This window comes from Pezoporus flaviventris, unplaced genomic scaffold (assembly GCF_033815535.1).
Source record: "Pezoporus flaviventris isolate CSIRO_AGI_PZ_B2104156 unplaced genomic scaffold, CSIRO_AGI_Pfla_v1 ptg000002l, whole genome shotgun sequence".
Classification (NCBI taxonomy): domain Eukaryota; kingdom Metazoa; phylum Chordata; class Aves; order Psittaciformes; family Psittacidae; genus Pezoporus; species Pezoporus flaviventris.
The window spans coordinates 77,639,080-77,658,980 of NW_026892550.1; the positions used below are offsets into that span (position 1 = coordinate 77,639,080).

Here is a 19,901-nt window from a genome sequence, read left to right on the forward strand (position 1 = left end):
CTTAGCCAGTACCATTTACCGAGAGAGGAGCAAAAACCTTCTTCCCCAGGAAAACAACAGCTTTGTTTGAATTGCAGGAATGAGAGCGAAGGCTGGGTGAACTAAGAGCAAGCGGTCAGGGCAATGAAGCACTGCTGCAGGTGCTGGAGGTCAAGGCACACCACAACTGTGCTGCTTGGGACAAATCTACCAGACTCAGTTTTTAAAGAAAATTTGAGAGGTCCAAAGGGGATGTGCTTTAAATACTAATTTAGTAAGTAGAATCCATAATTCCCTTAGCTTAAAAAAACTGAGTGGAAAGAGTCTGACAAAAGGCAGCCACCTTGCATTGTATTTTGTAAGTAATTTCAGTTTGCTAATAACCCAAAAGGGAGAATTTATCAATGTCAACTTGAAAAAAATATCTGGTGTTGGAGAATAATTTCTGGAAAACATGGCTTAGTAGCTACATTATTTTCATGTGATTAGCCCATCCTTCCAATATTTCAATTCTTTAAGATATCAAGACATCCTTCCAATGATTTCAATTCTTTAAGATACCATTCCTTGCTAACTAAGTACTCGAACAGCCATAATCTCAAGTGGCCTGCACAAAACCAGAGGCAAGAGAGATCAGATGCGTAGGTCTACTGGGAGACAGTGAGTTTTGGGGTAGATTTCCCCTTGCTTTACCCACACAGTTGTATAAGCCCCACTGACAATGAACTACAAATAGATTTGAGGTTTCTTGCAGACAACTGGTGGCTTATAAAAGCATGAAGACTAAAACCAAGTACTTGCATGAGACTATCTTGATCATAATGCAAAGCGTGTGCATTTAGGGTAAGTTTGGTATTTTTTATGTTACCCCTATTACCTAGCACACCTTTTGTTTCATGAAAAAGGCCAACAAAACTGCCATTTCACAGCTGCCATTCATAAGTTACTTAGTTTACATAACAAATGAAGGCCAAATGGTACTGGATGCTATTTATTTAATGGTCAGCTGAGGGCAAGAGCTTGGTCACCACACAAGTACACTCAGTGACAGGAGTTTTTTCCGGTGTACTAAAACAAGCTGCAGTTAGAGCACCAGTTGACATTTTTGTATTCCTTTCTAGGTGCTGTAGATTGTGGGCAGGCAAGGATGGTGGACTTTTGTGCTATTAGCATTATTTTCTCTCTGTTAATCCTCATGAGATCTAAACCTTTATTACCATGTGAAGTGTCTTGGCAGCTAAGAGATTTCCATTTTAAGAATCCTGCAGCTTATAGGGCAAAAAGCATCAGTATTTTAAATAGCTACACCATCAACCTCATAAAGACAGTAGTTTAAATTATGCTACTCAGGAATTAATGAACTATCCATATGACTGCTAAGACTGCTAGAATTTGGGATGGGGTGTAAATCTCAGTGAGTAAAAGCCACCAGCCCCAGCAGCTACCTTCAGCCACTTCACTATTAAACTCACTTAGAGCTTCTTTGAGTAGTACAGAGTTGGGAATGGTTCTGAAGGTGGCCTGTACTCTACATGCACTGTCCGTACAGTTGCAGCATGGCTGGGAGAAAGAACAAGTGCCCATTATTGTAGTGTACAACTTGACAGCAAGCTAGACTGCTTCACACTGGTATTGAGTGAGGAGCAAAAGCGGAGTGGCTTACATTAATGGCTGCCTCAAAAATTACTCTTAATTATCATCAGATCCACAACAAACAGATATTGCACATTTTATGTTTAACAAATCCTTTAACCACCAAGCCACCTGACTTTCAGAAGACTGCTGTAGGTGCTCATGCTGTTTTTTCTATATTCCATCACTGCATCAAAGTATACACTACAGGCTGACACAGTGAATGGCCCAAGAAAAAATGCTTTCCAGATGCATCAGTTTATTCTCCATCACCACAAAAAGAGATTCAGAAAGAAAAAAAAAAAACCAACATGTTTGTGGATGCAACACCCACAGCAGATGGCAATAAAAGAAGACTCAAATTAGTGGCATTCTGTATCGCCAAACCTAAACTTCATCTCAGATCAACACTATCCATAATAGTGTTTAAGTAGTAAAAGAAATTTACTCAAATGTGAAATAAACTATTACACATTCTTAGTTCTGATTCACAGTCTCAGACTGGCAGTGACAGTAACATTTTAATAAACATTAGAATGAAGACACCAATATGACCAAATGACACACTTAAAGTGAGAAAACGAACAGGAGAAACCTTGGCATATCCACCCAAAACAGAACCAAAGCAAAAAAAAAGGCAGAGAAACCGCTTTTGCGATCAAAACAGTAAATACTTTATTATAATTTATTAGACAGAATGAGAATGTAAATGAGAAATTAGGAAAGCCAATATTTTCTTTAACAGGCATTTTAAGCTTTTGCTGCAAATGCTCAAGCAATGAGAGTGTCTGCTTGCAGCCAGCCTACAGATCCACTCGCAGCTGCACGGCACCCAGCGTATTCTGCAAGAGGCAGAGACGTGGTGAGGCTCTGTTCAATCCCTCTGACAGGTCTCAATTAAACTGCTAGGAGTGCTACCAACTGGGGTGCTCACGTGCACACTCACGCACACCCAAAAAGGGAAATTTATCCCCCAAGTCAGTTTACTATCAGAGTAATTGCATAAATAACTTTTGAACTGTCAGCATCTGTCTTTCAAAGAAAAAGCAAAGAAAACAATGTGCGAGTACAAAGCCTGGAAGAGACAATAATATTGTTTTACGTCTGTATCATTAACTATGGTTACAAAAGAAGAAAAATCCTCCTGTATCTACAAAGCTTCTAGGGGAAAAAAAATGGAAATAAGAGTATTCTGAAGTTCTCTGTATTCAAATAACATCAAGATATATAATAGCAACTAGAGCATGCAATATAGAGCATTTTTAATTTCAAAGCATTAGCTAGTTGATCTTCTCAAAGACTGTGAGCAGGCAGAAAGGCAGGGGTCTCTGTTACTTTTTTAAAGAGAAAAGAGAGGTGTGAAGTTTTTAGACACTTGCCTAAAGCTATTAACTTTACTCACTGTAAGCTGTTGCTCAAATCACCAGCAGAACTACTTCAGCAAGGCCAAGAATTTCCCCACTGACTTTAGCAGGACACGTGTTAAATACATAATTAAAAGTTTGCTTGACCTAGTTTGGTAACAGGTAAGGTTCTAGACAAAAGAGACCCTATGAATAAAGCAATTATTGATGCCATCCATCTCACCAAGCAACAGAACTATGCCACAATACAGTTTCTGTGCAACTTTGGTGTAACAGTGTGATGAGGTCATAGCTACAACCTATACATCAGCTAAAAACTGAGCCACCTCCAAGCATTTCATGCAGAGGTGTGGTTTTTTTCAGTGTGATTTTTAAGCTAGGGACTTAACAGCTTTGATACAAAACTGAAAAAGAGCTGAGAAGGAGGCTTTTCAAACTGAACAGCCTATTCACTAAACTGACCTCAGCAGAACTAAACTGCTACCAGCATTAACATTACCCTATCCAAAGAATAAATAAAAATATCAGCAGTTAAAAAAGAAAAAAAAAAACCCAAGTATCTTTTCTTGAGGGTTTTATTCTAGTACCTTTTCTTGAGAGCTTCATTCTCATCCCCTTATCAACTGTTTTTCCTTCTCCACTCCCCACCCTGGTTTTAACTTTGCCACATCACAAATCCAAACGCAACATTACTCTGCTCAGTAAGTAAATCAGGAAAGTAAAACAGACAGGTCACCTAGTCATCTACTTAAAAGAAAACTAATCTTTGTCATGCTCCCCCTAAAATATATATATGTATTTATAACATGATACTTTTAAAGAGGAGTATTCTCCCCTTGCCGCACAGCCAGCTGTGCTGCTGACGTCGCCCGAAATCATACACGTGAGGCAATGGGGAGCTGATGTTACATGCCTTCAGGAAACATAGTCTGATAAACAGATCTAACTGGCTGAGGTAAGTTCAGAATTTAAACTCTTATTTCCTCTGTCTTTGAAAAGAAATATCAAATGTTTATGACCAAGTAATGAGTTTATACTTTAAATTATGTACTTGCTGCTATGTATTGGTGGGTGGATTTGGTATGGGCTTGTGCACGTGTGCAAACTCACTTGATGCTTCCCTAATCAATACTTCAGAAAGTGTTTTATTATGGACTGGCACATAGCTTTTCAGGTCAGTAAATCTTAGAGCTGTCAGGACATAAACATCTAAAACGTGGCATTTTTCATTACGTATTTAAGCCAACTTTACTACACAATGACTGCCATCACTTACAACTACCTACCTTACTAAATTAAATTACTTCATCTGATTGATACGAGAAGTCAGCATAATAAAAGAAGACTTTCTGACTGCTTTTTACTCAGCAAGCCAGAGCCACCAGAAAAAGAAACAAGTAAAGAAAAAGCCCAGAATTCAAACTGATTTATGCAATGAATCTTCTCTGACAAATAAAAATCCTTTTTAGAACAGCAAGTGAGCAGGAAATTCCTTATTTCAGTATACGGACAGCCTTAATCATTTAGGTTTCAGCGGAAGGCTTTGCAGAATTAATAAAAACAAATGATGAATAATTACCATCTTTTGCCATTACTACCCTCAAGAACTAATATTCTGTGGGGACAACAACTTAGTGGTCTGCCTGTAACAGACCAGCACATCACTATTTCGCAACACTGGAAAGAAGTTGTCACCAAGCATTCTTTATTTGCTGTCAGTAGACTGCAAATAAAGCTTGGTATTCAACCTGGTTAGTAACTTATTGTCAAGGTTACAAAAGGAATAGACAGTATTTTTATTGGGACTAGTTCTCAGAGGTTATTCATTGTTTTACTGTCTAGACAACAAGCTAGAACTAGGCTAGAGAAACAGCATTGCTGCTGGAATTTCATGCAGCAGCAGGAAAAACAGTAAAAAATATGTTCGTGTAAGTGTATTTGTTTTGCTTTGACAAACTGGTAGTTGTAGCTCAGCAACATTCATCTCTATCAGCACATCTTTCAAGTACTCTTAGTACAAAGAGTAACTGCTTTAGGTCCCTTTTGTAATCCAATCCAATGGTCAATTTTAAAATATAGTCGTTTCACCTCCTATGTTCAAACAAAATAAAGCCACTGGTATTTGCTACTTTGATTAGTTCAATTTTATTCCATTTTTCCTATTAATAATCATTTCCTAAAAATAAAAGTTGCTAATATTGAACCTGTGTTTTTTGTCTGATTAGGTACCTTTGTGTAAAAAAAAAAAAAATAAATCCAAAACAGCCCAAATTTCCTGCTTTGCCATAAATTCTTTTTTTTTTTTTTTTTTGCATTTTTGATGCTTTAAAAAAGATTCCTCCAACCCCCCTTCCATTACCTTCAACTAACCTCCCGTTCTAGGGTCAAATGGAAGCAGCTCCATCCAGCCAAAATCTCCATTTCAGGCTTTCATTTGGCCTGAAGGAAGTTCTGTGTTGATGTGGCTCAATTGGCACTGTCTACTTCTCTGCAGACTGAGAGTATCACATTGCATTATGATCAACCTCCACTATTTATTTGGCAGCTGCCAAATTTCCTCTCAAAACTTAGGTTTCCCTGTGCGCCACTGGGAAGGCTCCCCTCCCCCCACTTTTGAAATATTAACAAAGGACTAAAGCTCACTGTCAGCAATTTGCTACTATTAAACACCCCCAAAAATAAACAGAGAAGATGATACTAAGTAGATTGAAATAAATATTGAATTTATCACAGTCAGAAGCTGACAACCAGACATATCTTACCTCCTTCACTTATGACTCTCACCCTCCTTCTCTCCGCACTCCAAATACAATACTACCCACAAAAAATAATGCAAAACATCCACATCTGACACAAGTTTGCAAACATTTTTCAACCATTAATTTGCAAATGCAAAATTCACACAGCTTGTAAGAAAGTGTGCAGCTTTCACACATCTCCTGGGGATCTGTGCTGTATTAGTCAAAGGTTTAAACCCAGTGTATTCCCCATGAATAATCTCTCTCCCTTTCCCCCTCCTTCCTCCTGTCCACATCTAAATGCAGAATCCCCAGCTTTCTTCTCTTCAGTTTACAGATTATGTGATCCAAAGTGTCACTCACTGGATTACTGCACATAACCTGAGCACTACCCGAAGCTTACTTGTCTTCAACTTGTCCAGCATTACTTAAATGGAATTATCCGTCACAATCCATATACCGAATCTGCATAGCCCACTTATCTCAAGATTCTGTGTGTCACCTACCAGATTATCCATTTTAATCCATACATTGAATCAACACAACATATGTCTTTAATTCATGGGCTCTGATGAGCTATAGTATCGCTGAATGGATTATTGCTCTTTATCCATTATTGGCAGTTGTAAGACTGTTCACTGCCTACTCTCTCATGCCCCATCTTCTGAGCATAGAAGCAAAATCAGTTTTCAGCAAACACAGCTTTATCGCACATCAAACACAGCTTGATATAATACCTGCAGTGATACTTCACATAACTTGGAACCCAGTTTCTTCCACACAACAAATGTGTGTGTTACTATGCATTAAAGATTAGAATTGGTAGGCTAATCTTGCTTTCAATTACATTCATAAATCACTGGTTGCTCCAGAACAGTCTTTGGAGTCACCTAGATTTAAGTGGATACAACACAGAGCTGATTTTACCCTAATGAGGATCCCTTTCACGGTAAGTGCAGAAAACTGTTCACCTCAGTTGTTTACGAACTAACCTGTACAATAGGAAAGGATTTTCAAACAACAACAAAAAAAAAAATCAGGTTCAGGCTTGCCTGGTCTTTCTTGACAGACTCAGGCACAATCGCTATTAACAATGCTTTCACTTCAACAGAAAACCACCTCAGACAGATTGGAAACAAAAGTCAGTTTAGCCTTTTGTTTCACACACCTATTCAAAATTAGCTGAGTGGAGAACATATAAAATACGTGTTATTGTTTCTTGACAACTCCTGATAAGCAAGAGATGGACAAGATTAGTAGAAAGGCTTTGTGTACACAGGGCAGGTTTTAAAAAGCATTCTCATAATGGTTAAAGCTGCCTTACTCACATCGGCGCTAGCTAGACTGTGCACCTCATAGTGCACCTGGGGGGCCAGAACCATTCTGTGAAGTCTGCTCAGAGGAGGCCCAACCCCAGTGTAAGAGAAGTTTCGTGTTAATTTTCCAAGTATAGGGATGGACACAGTCACTGAAGAGTATGGAAACAGGCTTCTTACACCTTTTCCTATCCATGGCCTGCCCTACACGCTGCATCTGCTGCAGTCGGTAACATTGCTTTGGAGGAAAGCAACCACTTTCACCCTGTGATGCATACGTATCAGGCAGCTATGCTGAAAGCAGAAAGGGGGTTCTCTCTGCTCCACTGAATCCCATAAACTGCATTATCCATGAATAATCCAGAGGCCTTTTGAGCCCTGTTCTTGAATATGACAGATATAAGTAAGTTTGAACAGGCTTTAACCAATTCAATACACAGTTTTACAGCTTTATTTTAAAATATTTCTATTTGAAGGCACGTTTTGGGGGGTTTATTATAGACTGACTTGTTCTGAACTGAGTAAAAATTCCATAGATTTAAAACCAAAATTTCTTAAGAAATCTCCAGTGCCAAACTTGTTTTATTTATTTAGCCCCAGGCTACCTCTCTAAATAAAACAGAGGCCTTTGACCTAAACTTTCTACAGCTATGAAAGGATTTAGAATTTGTCCGATTTTAAATATAAGAGTATTCCTTTGCACTACCTTTCAGTCCAGCCCTGGAATGAAATATAGATCCTGGTAACTGTGATTCTGAAGCTTGCACCTAGGCCTCTGCAGATACTCGGTAATGGTTCTCCCATTTTACAGACATGCAAATGAAGAATGGGAGGCTTAAAGTAGCTGCCCAAAGTAACAAAGCCACTAAAAGGAACAACTGAATACAAACCATAGGAGTCTGGTTACTTCCAGCCATTCACTAACTCACCTCTTTAATAAAATATTACTGCTCTCTAATTTAAAGGAAACAACACTAACAGAAAATAAGGTCTTCCACTCCATCTCCCTTTCTTTTAATCTCTCCCCTAGAATAAACTCAGTAACACAAACCTGGGCACTAACAATACGTAGCCTAGTGCAGAGACTTTAGCACATGACGGACTAAAACTCCCCCAGATCTAATGCAAAACACAATGAAGTTTTGAACGGTTAAATGGAAAAAACGATTCAGTGCATAAGACAGTTGGGCAGCACAGCTTCTAGTGCTGTCCACATTCCGGGGGTATTAATAAGACACTACTTGTGCGGGGTTTCCAAATATCACTAACAGAGAAATGGGAGAGGAAGGGGTAAATGCAGCTGCCAGGCCAAATATAGAGGCAAGTTAATTAAAAAATCACAACTGGAAAACTTAATAAATCCACATTCCTATAGAAGAACAAAAACCATTTTCTAGCATAATATATGTGTGTTTGTACATGCATTTGCGAGTATAAAGCAGCTCAACTTGCACACCTTTCATGCTGCCTCACTAAATACAGCTGCAATACAGCTGAGCCATTGTTTGTTGGCTGCTCATGGCTGGCGGTGCCATGAAAACCGCATTCCTGGGCACTAAATAATCAGCCTGCCTGACCCCCCAAGAACCTGTAAGTCAAATTCATTTACCCCCAGAGGGCAATGCTCTATTGTATCCTCCCTCCTTTCTAGCCACCTAGGAACAATGGACAATAATTGCAACTGTCACGGCAGTCAGTAGGAAAAATAAACCAGTGCCTGTTTTCACAGCTTACTGCCAAACCTGATCCAAACACCTAATAACCATGCCCCCGACCACAGAACCACAGTTGCACTAAAAAGCCTCAGATGTGAGGCTTTTCAACAGAGCTGCAGAACAATAACTCGACTTGTGTTCAAAATATGAAGCTAAAACCCAAAAAATTAAAGCAAAGAAAACTCTTCTTTGAGGCTGTACTGTTGCTCCCCATCCTCCCCCTGGGCAAGACTGAAAGGACTGTTGAATTTCTTTCGTTCTAGCTTATAGCTGCTGCTGCTGCTTTCAAGTTTAGCTTGTGAAAGGGAAAGAGAGGGAGGGAGAAAAAAAGATTGCCCTCCAACAGAACAAGATCATAGGGACTGGGAACAGACTGCCTCCTCAGAGCAGCTTTACTGAGTCCAAAGGCAGAGGAGAATCATTGGAGTCTTTCTACAGGCTCTGGCATATCAAGAGTTAAAGAGGCTCCAGACAACACAGAAGAACTGTTGAACTACACACCCAAAAGTGGGTATGAAAGCTGCCTGTATACTTTTGGCCTGAAACATCTTAAAGATTCATCAGTTCATGGCAGACAATGATGGTATTTTAAAACAATAAGCTTGTCAAAACCAGAACTCAGAGATAAGCCCAGTGGCTACCCTACCTCCTTATGGCCTGTTCCTTTATGTGCTTGGAGCAAGCGTGCTCAGTGGGAAGAAAGAACCCAAGGTTTTGCCCTCTGTTATGTAATAATAGTAATAATAGTATTTCAGCCTATTCGGGGCCAAAGCACTACATTCTGTTATAAAGTTATTCTACATATGTAATGAATATATATTTTTGAATTACAGCCTCTTAGGGAGAAGCAAGAGGAAGCAAGTGACATACTTTCCTACTTGTGTAAGTCTGGACTAGTGCAAGCTAATGCTAGTGGCTTATCGGTGATAAGTGGGAAGGCATGTCTAATCAAAATACTACTATCTTTGCACATGTAGCAATACACTAACCTCTGAGAGCATGTCATGTATACTTTACTGAATAATGCCTACCTTTTGTACAGAAGGGCCTTAAACCTTGTCAGGGACAAGGCTTGGGAGCCTCACTAAATGAGGATCTAGCAATCAAGGACAACATCAGTAAGCAAACAAACCAAAAATAATGGATAGAAATGAAATCTAGTAAAAGAAGGGTTTAATTTTAATCTCATTCTACTATCACATTTTCAGAACAACACTGGCTTCAATTTTGCTACTCCAGATGTACACTGATATAAATGGGAGAAGATTCAGAGTCACTGTTTCCTTTCAGAGTGATAATGGCTGCCCTGAAAACTAAAATTTTTGACACACATGTATTTTGAGTCAGTTCCTCATCACGAGCACTGAGAAAGAATTATAAAGATATTAAATTGCATGAAAACAAACACTACAGGTTCCCTAAAATAACCTCACATATATAAAATGGGGAAATATCTTGGCAAAGCAAAAGCTACTGCTGCTGGAGAGTGGTCAAATTTTGTCATTTTCCTTCTGGAGTACGGCTTTAAAAGAACATGCTTTAGTGCACAGCTGTTGTACGCTGTGTTTTAAAATCTGCACTGACTAATTTTGGTACCTAGAGGTATCACTACACAAACTTTGCTCTTTTTATTTTTTTTTTTCCTCTTACGTGCATAGAAGTAAAAAAAAATAAAAAAGTACATCACCAAAATCTGTCCAGAAATTAAAAAAAAGGACTTCTGATCAGACTCAGATTTCAGAAGCTGAGCTCTGCTATACTCTGATAGTGTTTGATTTGTGAATTGACTTTTTTTTCCCGAATCCTGCAATAGGACATGTCCTCTTATAACACAGAACGATATATGCAACAAAAGCTTTAAGTTCATTCACTTAGGGTAATATACCATTTCATTTATTTCTATTAGCACAGATGGAGAGCATACATTTCATTTAAGGCCCAAATGACGATGTTCCAAGGGGAGGGGAAGAGGAGCAAACAAAGTTCCATTAAAGCCAGTGATATATGTATATTCATTCTCAAATTGCTTTAGCACGGAAACAGCATTACCTTTTATTTCTCCAAAGTTCCCTGATCCCATGGCAAGAAGCTTGTCTTTCCAGTCCTTTGATAGTAGCTTTTCAATACTGGGTGTTTCTGAGCGAAGGGGGGGGGGGGGGGAAAGAAATGGAAGCAAATCAACATGAGTGTCTTCACAATAGAACTCATTAAAAGTCTATCTGCTAAAAATAAGGCCAACCCTATTCTGGGCCCCAGTTCATAATGACTTCATCAACAAACTGATAAGAAGGGAGGGGAAAAAAAAAAAAAAAAAAAAAGAAGTGTTTTGTCACCTGCTGTTTCAAAACCATTAGCTTTTTCCTCTTATGGAACAAAGCCCCGGTAATTCTGTATGACAATGGGCACATATAAACCTGCAGTTCATTGTTTTTCAATTTGGTGAACAAGTTGCTGCCTATAATGGATGCCTGTCAATGTCTTGGTGTTAGTCTGCAGTCAAAAAATAATTATGTTGATAAAATGCAGAGTAAAGAGAGAGGGAGAGAGAAAGAGAGAGAGAAGCAAAGAATTAGCTCCTAAATCTGCTACATGTAATTATATCCCTCTGAGCCTTTACAATCACATCCACTTTATAATGTGTGTTTAAACATCGTGTGGTGGTAAGCATACTGTGGAAAGATTTTCCGGTAACACGCACATTATAAATAATAATAAAAAGTTGGGAATGAAAAAAGCTTTAAAAGATTGCAAAATCCAGAGGGAGAAAAGGCACTGCTTAGAATGGAAACCCATTATTTGCTCATTTCAGATTCTATCGCTCCCTTTAAAAATAAAATAAAATAAAATAAATTTGTTCAGCATTTTCAGGCAAAATGAAGCGAGGGTGTGGATAGGTCTGATATTTATAACTCTTGTATTTTGACCCCTCTTTGTATGGAATTTTAATGCATAAGTAAATATAAATGCTAATAAAATTCAGAGAACATTAAACTCAATTCCAAACAATGTAATTGTATATTCTTGTCAGCATTTAGATGGGTACACAATTACAATAGCTTTCAATCCCACGATTAGCACTGCATTCAGTTCGAAAATGGAGTGTACTAAAAGATAAGTGTCCCAGTATGCGCCATCTAAATAACAATACCCACACTTATTATCTGGATCTAAGACATATACTGCTATTCTCCACATTGGTGTTTATGTGTATTTGTATTTGTTCCGGCATTTGTTTACCCCCTACCAGGAGCATAAAGGGAGTACATGTTAACTTATCAAAGGGAGCGTCTGGCCTAGAGACCATACAATTATTAGCAACTGGTTAATCTTCCCCACACTAAAAACCATTACGAGCAACCTTCATTATCTTCTTTGGCTAATTCCGCCTCCCTTTTCTGAAGCCACACCTTGAAGCTCCGCCGAGGCTTTCCGAGGGGGGGGTACATGTTTGAGAGGTTCGCCGGGTCCCGCCCGCAGTCACGGCCTTTCTCTCGCTCTGCAAAGCATCTCTCACACCCGAAGGAGCCCAAACTCCCGTTAAACCAGCCTCACGCAGTGTTATAGTAACACATAACTAACTACAGCGGCGGGGGCACGCTTTCCAGCACACACACACACACACACACACACACACACACACACCCCGCTCATTTGCCGGCGTTGCAATAGCGGGTCCCATTGGCAGCAGGGGAGATTCCCCCCTCCCCTAACATTGTTATACACGTTGCAACCCTCCAATTTCCTCCTATACAAGCGTGTGCTCCTGCTCTGCGAGCGGCAGGCTCTCGCAGGACTGGTTGCTCCGTGAGCTCACCGCGCACCCGATCACCGGGATTGACTACCTGAGCGCAAGTTTTCTGTTAGAACCTCTATACTGCCATTGAAGCCGAAGGAATGGGATGGGAGAACAGCGGTGCAATGAACATCTCCGTGCCGGGGCTGGACATGCGGAGATGCTCCCGTGCTCTCGGCACTTGCACAACTCAAGTTTGTACGTCCCCGGCGAGCCTTTATGAAGGGAGCCGTTCTTCCAAACCTATATGACTACGTCAAATAAACGCCGCCACTTGCCCCCTTTTTTATTATTCTTTCCTTATATTTTCTTCTTGCGCTTTTCTACAAAATTCTCGACTAGCCTGTAAACAGGCCAGAGCAAATGCGGCATTTGCGGCTGAGGGCTGTCAGTCAGGAAAAGCTAACAAACCTTTGCAAAGCAGGAATGCGGCCATAGAAATCCACTGGGGGCTGACAATAGGCTCCAGAGCCTCCGGGCACCAAAAGCAGCCCGCCTTACTTTTAAGTCTATTGTCAGCAAAGCCCGCGACAAAGCTTTTCCCCTGCAGCTAGACAAAATATTCGCCGTGGTGCGCTCGTAAAGAACAGAAGTCTTCTGTCCAACTTGCCCCGTTAAAGCAACAGTAGCCGCTCGCCGGGGCTGCCAGGGCCCTGCTGCGCCGGGGCTGATTCCCTGCCTGCTTCCCTGCCTCCTTGCCTGCCCCCGCCCCGCCGCGGCCGGACCGCGCCGAGCCACCGCTGCTGCCACTCGGGGAGCGGCGCCGGGCCGGGGCTCGGGGTTACTTTAGCGAGGTGTAGAGGGGAAAAGGGGGGTGACAGTAGCTTTGTCAGTGGCAAGTCGCCGCCTTAGCGGCAGAGTTCCCAGCCGCGGGACTCGAGTTACAAATGAGTGTCCCTGCAACCTGAGTCCGCCGGTGATGGTGCCGGGAGAGCTGCTGCGGCAAACGAGCGGAGAGTAATGAACGCGGCGGACGACCGTGTATCAATGCCTTGAATTTCTGCGAGAACGGTAAAGATCTCAGTAGGAAATCATGATTAGAGATGTGAAAGGCCAAATGGCAAAATCCCAATAGTAACAATGCATCTGTTCATTAATGTGTGAATATGAGTAATATGAAAATTTAACACAATTATAAGCCCCTCAGCAATCCTGGTGGCAGAAAATAGATTGTAGTGATCTAATCAGAGCTTCCCCTGTTGAAATACTGTATGTTAACTATTTTAAATAATATTATATAGATTTTTGTCTTTAGAAAAGGCCATGTAATCATATTTAATCGATGTCCTAACTTAGTTTCAAACCTCCCCTGAGTTGGACTGCAATTTTTACATAAAGCACTTCAACAGAATTTTGATACAGAATGAACAGTAATTGTCCTTCTGCTAATACTTAAAAATGACTTTAATTCTGTAAGACAATAGCTTCCCCACCCCTCTAGCTTTACAGAGCTAAAGAGCTGTATTAAATTACAGCTTGTTTAATTCTATTACATACTGTGTTAGCATATTATACTTACATACTTACATAAAATATGCTATTCGTATACCCCACCTATCACATTGCAGTAACTGCTTCTGAAGTACATTATGCACACTATTGTGGAAACAGACATTTATTATGTCATTTATGTACACCATTAAAAAAAAAGATTTGAAATTTACACATCTTAAATAACTGTTTATAAGGTTACAACTGCAGAGCTTTCATGAATTATACAGAAACAAAGTCATCTTTTGTTCAGGTTTTCTTTTAGACTTCATTGGGAAGATAATGCTCCCAAATTAAGAAAAGAAATAAACACTGTATCTTGTTTGCAAAACACTTGTTCTCCGGATGCATTAGGAAGTCAGTAAAACTTTTAATGCTTGCACGTATAATGTGCAGCTTGAAACTGGGAAAAGTGGCCTGCACACAGGAACTGCTATTTCTGATCCCTTCTCCAACAACTTACTCTCCTCTTGGATTCACCAGAACAACATTCTTGCGTCCAAACTCTGAGCTATACTGTGACAGATTTTGGATATGCATCAGGACAGCTATGTATTATGATAATCTGTATTTGTATGTCCAAAAAAGCTATACATGAGAGTGCTCTGCCATTCTGAGTATCACAATTATTCAGAATGTCTCCTAATTCAGTCTTTGAGAGGAGCCCAAGATTAGCCCCGTTTCTTCTTCTGAGCCCCACTTGAGCTAAGAATACCCCCCATTACTTATTGGCAACACCGGTCCTAAGGCACACAGTAAAACAATTCCAAGTCTATCCACAGCACAGTATGAATGCATCTACAAAAGAGTTGTTCAGGGCTTGTTTGTGAACAGTAATTCATTAATGTTTGGGAAACATTTTTGTTCCAGCAACACTATGAAAAGTGTTAAGTGTTGTTACAGAAGAGGATTACGGGTAGGATACCAAAGAGAAAAAGAATGAGATGGAAAGAGTAACAGGAATCATTAAGTAAATGCTGAAGAGGAGAATGACTGAATTAATAGATACAAATTAATCGACAAAAATTGTTTCTGCCATCTCTATTCAACCTATTTATCAGTCATTAGCTCTTTCCAAAGATATTTAGGATGCGTTTTGTTTTCCTCGTATCACCCTTGCTTCTGTTGCTTGCATGTGCTGCTTTGCACTACTGCGTATGGCAGCAGCACCCACTGGTGAACAGCCCCCCAAGTGTACCAGCAGCATGCTGGCTCCTTGGGGCCCACCGGCCCTGTCACTCTTCCTCTCTCCCCACTCCTTTCCCTCCTTCCCTACCTCCCATGCCAAGCACCACGGAGGCTGACTCCCTCATCTACAACAATAAGGCCTGGAGACTGATGCCAGCAGCCAGTAATTCTCATGCAGGCCTTCAGCGCATGGAATTAAACCACCTTCTCCGTGGTGTCATAGTCCCATGTTAGCTGCTCTGATCTGCACATGTGCATCAATCTGTGCGTGGCTGGGCATGCATCTACATATACTGAATTGCTCTGACTACTGGAAAGCAAATCATCTATGTAAATGAAAATAAAATCACTTTTGAATCTAAGTTTTTGTATGCTAACAAGCATGCCACTGTCCCTCTACTTATGCATTTGATGTTTAAATACAGCTTCATTGACTTATTTCCTTCAAAGATGGAAAGTTTTCACACTGAGAAAGAAGCGGTTTGTTTCCAGGAAGTGACCAAGGCTACAAAGCCGTGGTAAGAGGCACCATTTTTAGCACTGTCTGCTAGACTTCTATTTAATTTAGTCTACTTCCAGAAGTTGTGTTAATTTTTCAGGCATTGTAACTCCCCTTTGGGAGTGACCTAATCCTACTTTCAATTCAGTGGCAGTCCAGATGCACATGTACCTGAACCTGCCTCGGCAGCCTTCCAAAAACCGCAGTACCACAGCACAGCGTTCCCTGCAGGCCTAACCTCTCTGGTAGCACTTTTCAATCCATGCTCCAGGGTCACAGTCCTAGAAATCCACTTATAAAAGCTTAGAATGGTCTTCACTGCCAAATCTCTTCCTATTACCTCTTTCTGCTCCTGCTGATTATTTACTGACAGCAAACCCCAGCCTCATGCAGCTGCCTGCTTCCAGAGAAAGGCATGTAACGCAGTCAAGCTGTAACAAGGTGCGGGATGGGGGCTCTTCACATGAGGCATTTCCAGAAGAGACATATTTGAAAAGGAAAGGGAAAAGAGAAGCTCTGACATTACAAAGAAGAGAAAACTATGATAAAAGGGAAGGAGGCTGACATAAGTCAGCCACAAGTTAGAGGAACAATGAGTCCCAGAGCCTCCCACTTGCATGGTGTCCGGATGTCTGAGCATGGGTGCTCTCTCAAGGAGATGCCTGAAGTGCTCCCTTCCCTGTGACTACGGTGAATAGCTTTGTCCTGGGATGAAAGACTTCTTAGAACAAAGTAAAAGAAAGATGTTTGGCCTCAGCAAGGATGATGACATGAAGTGTAGCAGAGTGGAGAGAAGCCAGGAGTTGCTTAATACACAGCCAGACCACCAGACATTCCCTGCCAACACATGTCATTCCTAGAGGAAGGAGTATTTGGTCGGCAGAAACAATCATGAATAAACTTTAGCACTGGCTGATATACCTTCCACTTCTAGCAAGCACCTTCCCTTATATTATGAAAGAGCTGGCAAATACTGAGCTGGCATCCAATATTCACCCTTTTCTTCTGCCACGGTCATAAGTACATTACACCTGTTGGCCACAACTACACTCACTGTTTCTACAACCCTCACCCATCAACATGCCACCCCACTGGCACTCTATTCTGTGCTCATGCACCATAATAAACCCTTTCTGGTTTAAATCAGGAAACAAGATTAAGGGCAGATTTCCACTCTTCCTTTAAAAGAGCAGACAAGCACATACACAAACACAAGAAATTTCTCTTTTTATGCACCCACTTTTTATTACAAAGGTCTTATCTATACAAAATCAGAAACAATTTTCATAGCAAAGAAAATAAAGCAACTATTATGAAGAAATGGTTGGTATCAGCAGGTTACATAGACACACAGCATCTGCATACGCATATGGTTCTCCATCAACAGAATCATGCTTTTAGGGAACTACTTGCAGCTAGGCAAGACACTATGAATCATGAGCAGGCACAACACAGAATGTATTTAAATTTGGAAATCAAAGACCACACAACATACATTTTTCTCTTGCCTTCCAGGAAGTACTGCAATTTTTCACCAGTCTAAAAGCATTCTAAACTTTCAGAGAAGACACAAGAAAACACCTCTGTAAAATGTAAATATCGTTCAAATGTAGGACATAGTTGCTTGGGTGTGATATACAAAAATGTGGTGCTAAGTGCAGACCTACAGGGGCTTCTCTGACTGGGCAGGAAGCAGAGCTGCTGGGTTTTTAAGTTTTGTTGTTTGGTTTTTTTTTTAATACTTGGTCTTTGGGCACAAACTCACGAAGCCAAATGAAATAGTCAAGTTTCAATGAAACATTAGGATGCTGTGCTGCTCTGGCTAGCACATCATAGTATGACTCTTACTATACCGCTCCATCACAACCACTGTGCAGAAAACAGCTGGGCTACATATGTCCATGCGTGGCTTCTAAACCTACTAAAAAGCTCCTTTCTCTGGCAGGGATAACCAGCCTTCCTGCTCTTTGAATCTCCAGTTCTACCCCAGCCACATGTTAGCTCCCATAGCATTTTATTTCAGAGGACAAAATCAACTTCTGTATCCACAGATGACCATGGTTATACCTGTGGTGCACAATGACATCAGGTTACTATAGTATTCTTGTCGCACATACTTGCATAGTTTTGTGTATGCTTAATAATACAACAGTTGTTTTCAAGTTTGCTGGCTCTCTTTTGCAATACCCATCATGCTGCATTAATGAAGTATACACTGTATGAATGATAAGACATTTTTATTGTGATTTCTGGCACAAGCATACTGCTTCTTGTGCTAAAAAAAATAATTCACATAGCCAGAAAAGATTCCATAGCACGATAAATAAATTATCCAAGATTTTAAAATCAAAATCAGCAATCTGTGAATGCCACTGAAAACATTTTACTCTATCTACAAATATACAAGCAGTTATTTTTACAACTGCTTACCAATGCATACTGCCAGTCTTACAAGAAAGTTACCTAACAAGGGTGTTTATTAGGAAGAAAAGGCTTGAGTAGTCTTCAGATACACTATACTACCAGTTGTTGAACTAATTATCCCTTAGGATGTAAGCGAGGAGCCAGCAAACCACAGCACAAGGCAGGACCACATGGCTAAGCAGGACAGGAGGAGGGCATGGGGACTTCTTAAGCTAGGTTTGTGGCCAAAACCAGCATCTCATTCAGCTACACCCTCAGGAACAGTCAGGCTATTGTCTGAAATTTTTATAGTTTCCATCACCTGAATGCACTGGCACTGGCACCGTTAGCTGTGTACTTTTCAGTCTGTCTTGTTTCCACAAATGGTCACCTACTCCAGAAGCAGTCAGTCTCACATTCCAGATATGACATGTACAATGCAAAGAAATCAAGCCTGTCATGTTATACTTTCTGCCAGTCCTTCAGTCCCCCAGCAGCAGAGTCTGTGTTCATTCTGGGTTTACACAGGCAACAGTCAAGGTTTTTTCTGCCTCCATTCCCTTTATTTCAGCTTCGGTACAGAATCTGCCTTCAGAACATGAAAAGTTCTGTTATTTCTGAAAGTGTGTCTGTCATACACTCTTCTGGACTGACAACGTCTACATCAATAAAATGTCCACAAAGCCCTTCTGAAGCCTGCACACCCAACAAAACCACTTCTTTTACAAACATAGTGTTGAGTCAGGGAACGAGACTGCATCCCTGCTCTCACCTCAGAAACAACAGGGAATTCCAGTTCAATTTCTGTTATTTCCAGCACGCTAACTTGTAGAGTACATACTCCATTGCCTTACATACCCTAGTGACAACAGACTCCATGAAGGCTACTAAGTGTACATTGATTACCCTCTAAACAATAATAATCTTGATTTGCAAGCTCATATATGGCAGTTGCCTCCTGTTCCACTCTTCGGGGGGTGGCATTCATAGTTGTGTGCCAGGGCAGCTGGACAGTGGTGTCCTCCACTCACATCTCCATGAATGTGGCCTTCCACATCAAGTCTGGAGCCACTGCTGATTGCTGCAGGTTTGTATGAAGATGGGGCTGCCTTAATTGCAGCCCCCTTAATTATTCTAAAGAAACACCAGAACAGCATAGTTTGTAGCCACTGCTCAGCTACCCTCCATCTAAATCCTTGTCCTTGCAAACAGATAGTAGTGTATGGCCAGTTCGAGAATTGACTCAATATCTGCCGCCTTTCCCATTTCTGCAGCGGAGTTACTATGTGTGTCTCCCAGAGAAGGGCATGCTGAGACACTATGAATGGCACTGGATGCCATGCCCAGGACAATATATTTTTTGTCACTGAAATTTGTTGGGACTCAGTGCTCTGGATTCCCAAAGGCATTTAGGAGCATAAATCTCATTCTGGAAAGGAATTGGGCTCTGACTGCCTTTGGAGATCCAGGCCAGTGAGTTGGCTGAAAGAGAAGATGATGAACGCATTCTGCCAAATGCAGCATTTCACTGGCACAACTGTTGCTGGAACATCTTTTCCAGCATACACGATCACTAGAATGATCCCAAGTTTCCGCTACCACTGTCTTCTTCACCCCTAATTAAATTAACAACAACAACCTAAGCTATTTAACCTTACCAAGCTTAAAAAAAGGTATGTTAAATTTCAAAAATGTCCCCAGGCTTTCCTGATACTAAAAAAAAATAATAATAAAATAAATAAATAAAATTAACACATAAAATGGAGTAACTCACTTTCAAACG

The 19,901-nt window shown here is 40.7% G+C and overlaps 1 protein-coding gene across 23 annotated transcripts in view; it reads right to left on the reverse strand.

Moving 5' to 3' along the window:
* Window positions 1-19,901, reverse strand: part of SOX5 (SRY-box transcription factor 5) — a 645,963-nt gene that overhangs the window by 151,477 nt on the left and 474,585 nt on the right. For 21 of the 23 annotated variants that reach the window (XM_061444585.1, XM_061444584.1, XM_061444586.1 and 18 more), the window contains one exon: window positions 10,794-10,880. The exons of the other annotated variants lie outside the window; for them this stretch is intronic. In XM_061444585.1, coding sequence (XP_061300569.1) covers window positions 10,794-10,880 — 87 coding nt within the window. The remainder of the gene's footprint in view (window positions 1-10,793; window positions 10,881-19,901) is intronic. 23 annotated transcript variants of the gene reach the window in all.